Here is a 9,012-nt window from a genome sequence, read left to right as displayed (position 1 = left end):
CTTAAATGATTTTAGCAAATGGCTGCAATATAACAAAGAGTGAAAAATTTAAGGGGGTCTGAATACTTTCCGTACCCGCTGTATATATATATATATATATATATATGATTGTCTTAACCAGGTAATGTTCCATGTTATTATACAATATGTCTTTAGAACATCATTGTGTGTGATTTCATCTTGAGGGACAGCCAAATATGTACAAAGGTACAGATCTCACCCTCTACAATGTAAAGATTTAATAATCTTTGTCAATGTTAGTTAATAATGCATGTTAGTTCACTGTGCATTAACTACTGTGAAAAAAATACAACTTTTACTTATTTTTACATGTATTAGTAAATACTAAAATTAAGGCTAATAAATGATGTTATTGTTATTAGATAATTAATGTACAGCAGCATAAATAAATTGTGGTCACATTGTAACTATTTGCAGGTTTATTGTGCTGCTTTTATTTTCGATGCCAACATTTGCTACTAGTGTAATGTCTAGAGTATTTCTTATGGCAGATTGTGTTTACTTTTTTGACAACCCATAAAAGTTAAATTAATATAAAAGAATATGAATATAAAATAATGCTGTACAGTTGCTTTGACACAATCTGTATTGTTAAAAGCGCTATATAAATAAAGGTGACTTGACTTGATACTATTTTCAATTTGCTTCCAAAATTCAGAACTAAAGTGTCAATGTTTATGTTTAATTCTGTCAGTTGTTTGCATCTATCAGCACAAAAAAAATCTAACTATTACAATTTTAATTTTAAAGTTTTTTAAATATTGAGCAACTTCTTTTTAATTCTGAAAGAAATAAATATATTAATTTGAGTGCATTTGGTAAAATTTGTTATGCAAAAACACATTTTTCCCTCTCACATTTCCCTGTTGACTGTCCCAGCCGAGAAATTTATTGCCATGCATACCTGTATTCCAGATGATTTATGAATACGCCACATATCACTACATGCAAAATTCAGGCAGGTAATTGACAAAAAACAAACAAAAAAACACAATACAAACTTACCTAACCAAATTTTTGACAATAAGGTGATAAATACAGGGAGAGTGAATGATGTAGATCCAGAACAGATGACTAGAGTAGAATGCTCTCAGACTCTGTGCTGTTGGTTAATGTTTCATCATCCATTGACTTGTGTCACCATTTAGTTTTAAATGTAAATATTAATATATGTGATCCTGGGTCAAGAAGCCCAATGAATCGTAACCTAAACAGATATTATTTAGGTTATGTTAAAAATAAAAAATAAACCTAATAAATGTGAAAAAGAAAGTACAAACAATAATTCAGTTTGTTGTTCCAAGGACATAAACAATATAAAAATGTATCATATTTTCATTTACATGAAAAGGCATTAACAGACAAAATGAGGTATTGCACTGAATTACCTGTACATACCCTGAACATGAAGAATAAACAAACAAAAACGATTTAATTATGAAAATTATATAAATAGACTATTTGACTATCTAACTTTGATGAACTTTGGTGTAATTATACGTATCTAATACTGTGGAGAGACAAACTATTTATTGCCAAATTTCTAGGATGTTATTATAGCCTGCTATAACATTTGTACTACTAGAATATATCATGTTTGAAAGTAGTTTCAAAAACCTTAAATGGACTTTATTTCCAGTGTACCCTGTACTGTTCCAGCTCTCCACCTACGCAAAACCTTGAATCCTTACTCCCGCTCCATTAGACTCAATGGCCACCATACTAATCCAAAACAAGGCCTCAACCTGCAAAAAAGTCAGTCATGGTTAGTAAATTATTCTTAACTTTTATCAAGAGTTACAATTAATATAATCTTGACATTGTGTGTGTGTGTGTGTGTGTGTATATATATATATACACACACACACATATATATATATTAACCATTTAACCATTTATTTAGTTAGGTACAGTATAATATTATACTGTACCTAACTAAATAAATAAGAGAATATACTGGGCTAGCCTCTTGTTGTTTGATGTTGTCTTGTTATGATATGTGATGTGAAGTGAACATTGTTGTCAACAACAGGTCACTTTCAAAGCCCATCAAACAACAGTAGCGCTGTAACTAATGTAACTAATGCCCAATAACACCAATAGCAATAATGCTCAATAGCTGCGTGATTTTGGCTAGATGCTTTAGAGGTGACCGTGATTTCACCATAGTACAACATGTTCCTGGATCAACATCCTTGTTGATCCTGGAACAACATTCCAATTAACCAATCAGAATTGAGGGATAACTTTTCATGAAATATCTGTTTTAGGCTTATGATCAGGGTTAGGTGCTTCTACACCCTTGTTAATCAGCTATCATTTCCCACTGATTTTAGGAATAAATTATGGGTAGGGTTAGGTTTAGGGGTAGGGATTGGGTTTAGTCTATATTTTTGGACAGTAATGTTGATCCAGGATCAACAAAAGATGTTGATCCAGGAACATGTCTTACTTGGCAAAATCACGGCGACCATGCTTTAGAATAGTAAAATGTCACTGAAAATTGTATTCTCTATTTTCGACTCTAGGGGGAGCCACAGCTAAATAAATAGATACGTGAAGACGTGGGAACACGTGTTCAGAAGATAGGCTGCTTCTGTCTGCATACGGGGCTTTCGAGGTACAGATATGCTTGTACACAAGTTATACTGTGGAAAGTGTTCTTTCATCCTGCTCCACAAATCTATTTGTCTGTAACATATAGGTTATATGTGTAAAACCTTCAAACTCGAGACTCCTCTTCTAGTTTAAAAAATACACTTTCTTAGCTCTGAATTGTGAAAAACTATTTCCTTTTTAAACACTTTTTTTCTTTTGCTGCAGTTGATACAAAATGCTTATACACTGTCGATATTATGCATTTGACAGATGCTTTTATCCAAAGAGACGTTCTTTGCAAGATATAGCCTACATTTTATTAGTTTATGCAACTACTAAAAATATATTGCAAATATATTGATAACATTTTACAAAAAGGTCCCATTAGTCAGTGTTAGTTAATGCTTAAACTAACATTTTAATAATAAGCAATATATTTGTTACACTGTCACTATGTATTAACTGACAAGTTACCTAGCCAATGTTAACAAATTAAACCTTATTGTAAAGTGTTACCAATACATTTTATAGGCTATTCTATACTAGAAACTTCAAAATTCCAAATTCCAGGTACAGACCACCTGAACAAATTCTGACAAGAAGAATGAGCAAACAAACTGTGTAAATGAGCTAAAAAAAAACAAAAAAAAACAACGTGCAACACTAACCCAAAAGAGACTTGTGTTTATTTGACATTACATTGTACTTTGTATTTTTTGTTTTAAATGTCTGTTAAATATTTTACAATTCCATGCTGTAAAACTATAAAACTAAATGTCCTTGTTTTTTCCTTGTATGCATTTGTGACCAGTGGAAAAGAAATAAAAGCTGTCCAAAGTCAAGTTTAATCACTTCAACTTTTTTTATTACACAATTTGATTGTATCATAAATAAAAAATTATTTTATGACTGTTTTATTCAATCTAGTTATTGATTATTTTCAGTTTTTTATTGTTTTTACAGCCTAGCAGCAGCAAAAAGTTCACCTGTAACACAAACCCATGGGTTCATCAGGATTTCCCACAACTCAGTGATGACTTAAGGAAATCTCATCCTCACCCTCACACAGAGAACTATTGTCAGTCTCTCAGCAGGTCTGTGAGTCTGGCTCCCTGCTGGTTCTGTGTAGAGTTTCAGCAAAGGCATGCAATGTGTACCCACTGTATCTCTCTGTCATTCAACTCTACTCAGAAAAGAGCACATTCTTGTCTTCTCCTTGCTCTTCCACATCCAATCTCACCTTCCTAGTTCCTTCAGGCTGTGCTGGTCCATTGCTTTCGAAGACCCTTGTGAGAACTATTAATCAGGAATTTAGGGGTTTGTGAACAGTAAAGGAGATGTCAAGATAGAAGAAGTGCTTAAACACTGTGCTGCTGCGAACAGATATCTATCAAAGCTATACTACAGGGGTCCATTGAGAAGACAGAACTTATTCTCATGACATTTCTGTTAATGTCCATGTTCTTAACAAACGTTATTATAAAGTGTTATCAAGAAAAAAAAACAAAAATGTAGGGAGGCCCCTGGGTTGATTGAGAATGACTTCACATCTCAGGTTAGGCCACAGCACAATGACTTCTCATAATGGGGTTTTAGGAATGCAAGTGGCGACAGATCTCTTCTTGTGTATTGTGGCCTAAAAGTTAGTATAAAGTGTTAACAAAAAAAAAAAAAAAAAATGTAGGGAGGCCCCTGGGTTGATTGAGAGGCTAACTCAGGGTGTCCATAGGTCGGGTAAAAGCTGAAAATCCCTGAATTTGAGGATACATGAGGTCTCTAAAAAGGTTAATAAGTCTTTTTGAAGTTAAGGTTTGCAAAGGATTCGAAGAAAATAATTTATTATAATGCCGACAAATGTTTAGGTTTCTAAATCGAACTCTGTTGGATCAGTGTTTTCCAAAGTAAATCAAAACAAAATATTTGGAAAAAAATAAAGAAATAAAAATAACATAAAATAAAATAAAAAATATTTTACATTAAAGTATATATACGTATCAACAGCATTTTAAACAATATTTCAATAACTATTAAAGTTGGAAGAATAGAATAGAATAGAATAGAATAGAAGTTGCGCCTTAAGAGGTAATCATAGCAACAGACTGCTGAACCATTTTCGTTGACATACATGCACAAAAGATACGAATTATTTTAAATTGTATTACTTATTTACATACTGCAAGTAAATGAGCAGAAAAAAATTACTTAGACGTTCTCTTAAAACTTTGACCCTCATGAAAGTCATTGAATCATTTAGATCCTGTATATAAATGTAATATATTTTTAAATGAGTTATTAGGACAATCCAAGATTGGGCTACTCTATAAATTGCTAGTCAGTGGCCTACTATGAAAAAAAATCTAGATCTACATATGTGATTGCATTTCCAAAAAGCAAATACATTAAAGTGATAAGTAAGTTATGCTAACAAATCTTTGGTGATGAAATTCACAGGTTAATATTTAATTGAAAATGGCAAGGTACAAATCTTGCACGCGCTTAATTATGCGTTCCAATGTGTGCGGCGCTGAGTGAGTGAGTGAGTGAGTGAGTGTGTGTGTGTGTGTGTGTGTGCGTGTGCTTGTGCGTGTGTGTGTGTGAGAGAGCGAGCGAGCGAGCGAGAGAGAGAGAGAGAGAGAGAGAGAGAGCGCGCGCGAGCCCAAGCACGGTCCACAGATCAGAACATACAAGTTTTGCGCAGTTTCCAGCCGTTTTGGACTTTTCTTTGTTAAATTATCACAAGCCAAAAATTATGGTTTCACATATACTGAAACATGTATGGTGGATGAAAAATGGACTGATTCTCTTTTGCACCCCGTTTCTTCTCCTTCCTTTGCCACTTGTCATTGGAACAAAGGTAAGTCTAATTTTATGATGCATGTAAAATGTTTTAAATAGGCAATAATTGTGCTTAACTCAAAAGCTTAAGCTCCATAAATACTTTTACGAGTGCAGTGTCGTTCCCACAGGCCAGTGAGTGATTTGACAGTCAAGTGTGTCTAAAAAGTGTCAAAGAGAGTCGAGAAAGGCTCAGAGTTGAACCTTTTACGCATCTTTCGAGGTTCTTTCAGTCGGATTTCTCTGTATCTTGCAGAACAAGCATGGGTACGAGACCATGCATTGGGGCGACACATTCCTTCACCACAAACACACACACAATGCCCTATTTTTGTTTTAACCCTTTGTTGTCACAAAGTTTTTTTTTCCGTGGTGCCAAATAAATAAAACCAAAGATCGTCTATAATTGTATAGAAACAATATAATCGACCAACCTGATTCAGTTATTTATTAAAAATTATATTTTGTACAAAATCACGAAAAAAAAAAAAGACCCTGGTTGCAGGTGCCAGTCATCTAGACAGTAGACCACTGTTTGTCACATCATATAGCCGCTAGCAATATTACATAATTACAATCAAGATAACAATTGTGTGATGTGTTAAGATTTTTATGGCATTATTTTGACACAAATGTCTGAATGTTATCAGATATTTTGTTTTTGCCGTGTTGTGATTTAGAGTGTTTCTGAGTGACTGAATAACAAAAGGAACTTTGCACCTTATGCTTGTCTTAGGTGAGAGGATAGAATTCAAGTACATCCAACCCGATAATACATAAAACAAAACATGCCTACAGTTACATATTACACTTTTAAGTTGCTAAGATGGAAGTTTAACAGTGTTTAGGTAAGGTCCCGATTCCGTGGTGTGTGTTTTTCTCTCTCTCTGGATACCAAGGATTCCCAAATATGATGATTCCATTGCGAGGGACTTCCACCTTAAAATATAAATACAGACAGCTGATATTATATGCATGATATTACAAACACATAAACACTGTGTCAAATTCAGCAAATTTAGGTGTTTACAATTTTCTTTGAACTTTTCCCTGGACCCCAGTTTGTAAACCCCTGTTTTATTTCTCATAGGAATTGGACATATTTTGAGTTAACTGTGTAAAATGTACCGTTTATAATTACAATGCCACAGAGTTGGGCAAAATTCACAAATTAAGAATTTGGTCTCTTTCAATTAACAAATTAACCCACCACACAAAAAAAATTGAATCGTAATAAGGAATTTGATGGATTTTTAATTCTAAGAAATGGAATTCACAGATAATAAATTCTGGGAATTGAAATGTTCTTCCATTGTGGTTCAGAAAATTTGTTTTATTAAACATGGTGTATAAATGTATGTGTCCATCCATCCATCCATTCATCATCTAAAGAAACATTTCTTATTATCGTCAATGTTGAAAACGGTTATGCTGCTTAATATTTTTGCAAAAACCAAGCATTCTTTGATGAACAGGAAGTTCAAAAGAACATTATTTGAATTATAAATCGTTTGTGACATTATAAATGTCTTTACTGTCTCTTTTGATCACTTGAATCCTTGCAGAACAAAACTTTTAAATGGTAATGTATATATTGATATGACACACTCTTTTTTTATCTGCAGGAGGCTGCATGTGCGTATGTTGTTACACTAATGGCAGTGTACTGGTGTACCGAAGTGCTGCCACTGGCTGTCACTGCTCTCCTGCCAGTTGTACTCTTTCCTCTCTTCAGAATCATGGAGTCCAAAGATGTAGGTTTTAAGTCCTATTGTAGGTGTAGGTGACCCATACTCGGAATTTGCGCTCTGCATTTATCCCATCCAAAGTGGACACACACAGCAGTGAACACACACACACCGTGAACACACACCCGGAGCAGTGGGCAGCCATTTATGCTGCGGCGCCCGGGGAGCAGTTGGGGGTTCGGTGCCTTGCTCAAGGGCACCTCAGTCGTGGTATTGAAGGTGGAAGAGAGCGCTGTACACTCCCTCTCCCTAACCTACAATCCCTGCCGGTACGAGACTCGAACCCGCAACCTTTAGGTTACGAGTCTGACTCTCTAACCATTAGGCCACGACTCCCTATCCCCTATCTCCTATATCTGACATTACTTCCGTCAATTTCTCCTGCTTTAAGACATGTTCATGAAATGTTATGTTATTCTCAGTCTTTTCTTTTTAATTATACACCACTCAATTCAATTTTATGCATTAATTATGTGTGTAACTCAAACTTTGTATCTCAAATATCTGATGTCTGTATGACAGGTGTGTATGCAGTACCTGAAGGATACCAACATGCTGTTTCTGGGTGGACTGATGGTGGCTGTAGCTGTCGAGCACTGGAACCTACACAAGAGAATTGCACTCCGAGTATTGCTCATTGTAGGCGTACAACCTGCTCTGTAAGCATTTAAAATCTACTGGGAATCTTCTCATTGTTAACAGCGGTATCAGTAAGCCCTCTTCTGCCTTTCTGCAGGCTGATGTTGGGCTTCATGGGTGTAACGGCCTTCCTCTCCATGTGGATCAGTAACACGGCTACAACAGCCATGATGGTGCCCATCGTTCAAGCTGTGCTCGAGCAGCTCAACAACAGAGCAGAACAAGAGCAGACCTCCACTCCAGAGATTGATGAGAAAAACACTGAGAAACAACCTGACACGCAGGGTGAGAAAAAGGGTCTGATGGAGGATACCTTTAGTTGAGTGAATAGGGATAGTCTTAACATATCCTGAATATATATAATCATCCAGTTCAGACATCAGTAATGAAAATCATATGTGCATTTCATCTGTAGCAGAGTTGTAGTTCAATGTTATTTTAGTGTCATTGAGAGGGTTTTTATCATTATATATGTATCATTTTATTATTTTAATATATTAAACTTAATATTAAACTTTAGTTCCCTTTCGATACTTCCTTGTCCCCAAAAAAGATGGTGGCCTCCGGCCCAATATCGTTCCTGGGAACAATTTTTGACTCAGCCCAAATGAGAGCTATAGTCACGCCGGAACAGGCTCTGGCCATACGGAGGCTAGAGACCTACTTCTAGATTGGTACCACTCACCCTCTCAAAGCGTTTCAGAGGATGCTGGGCCTCATGGCAGCGGCATCGCCAGTGCTACAGTTGGGTCTGCTTTGTATACGCCCCCTTCAGTGCTGGTTGAAACCACGGGTTCAATCCCATGCGTGGTGTCACGGACGCCTGCAGATCAGGGTGAGTCAGGCCTGTGTAACAGCCCTGGCCCCCGGGAAAAACTCCCGCTGGATGGAACAGGGCGTGGCCATAGGGATGGTTTGCAGAAGGACAGTTGTCACAACAGACCCCTCCAACTCAGGTTGGGGGGCGCTGTGCGAGGGCATACCGACTTTCGGCCACTGGCCGAAGGCGGAAAAAGGCTTCCACACCAACTGCCTGGAAATACTAGCAGTATGTCGAGCCTGTCAGTTCTTCCTGCCAGTCCTAAAGGGGCACCATGTGCTAATCCGATCGGACAACATGTCGGTTGTGTCCTACATAAATCGCCAGGGAGGCCTCTCTTCAAAGCGCCTC

General features: G+C 36.4%; 2 protein-coding genes across 2 annotated transcripts in view; one reads left to right on the top strand and one right to left on the bottom strand.

Moving 5' to 3' along the window:
• The window catches only part of serpinf2a (serpin peptidase inhibitor, clade F (alpha-2 antiplasmin, pigment epithelium derived factor), member 2a), a 4,426-nt gene extending 3,304 nt beyond the window's left edge, over positions 1-1,122 (bottom strand). Inside the window, exon 1 of the mRNA XM_016524995.1 lies at positions 1,027-1,122. The gene's annotated coding sequence lies outside the window, so the exon portion shown is untranslated. The remainder of the gene's footprint in view (positions 1-1,026) is intronic.
• A 4,103-nt stretch (positions 1,123-5,225) lies between these two features.
• The window catches only part of slc13a5a (solute carrier family 13 member 5a), a 19,483-nt gene continuing 15,696 nt past the window's right edge, over positions 5,226-9,012 (top strand). Inside the window, exons 1-4 of the mRNA XM_016524994.1 lie at positions 5,226-5,473; positions 7,080-7,208; positions 7,725-7,861; positions 7,939-8,126. Of these exons, the coding sequence (XP_016380480.1) occupies positions 5,369-5,473; positions 7,080-7,208; positions 7,725-7,861; positions 7,939-8,126 (559 nt within the window). The 5' untranslated portion in view covers positions 5,226-5,368. The remainder of the gene's footprint in view (positions 5,474-7,079; positions 7,209-7,724; positions 7,862-7,938; positions 8,127-9,012) is intronic.

The sequence above is a fragment of the Sinocyclocheilus rhinocerous genome, unplaced genomic scaffold, assembly GCF_001515625.1.
Source record: "Sinocyclocheilus rhinocerous isolate Xijiao unplaced genomic scaffold, SAMN03320098_v1.1 scaffold964, whole genome shotgun sequence".
NCBI lineage: Eukaryota > Metazoa > Chordata > Actinopteri > Cypriniformes > Cyprinidae > Sinocyclocheilus > Sinocyclocheilus rhinocerous.
The sequence above is the reverse complement of the archived record's forward strand: the minus strand, read 5'-3'. Positions and strand labels throughout refer to the sequence as shown.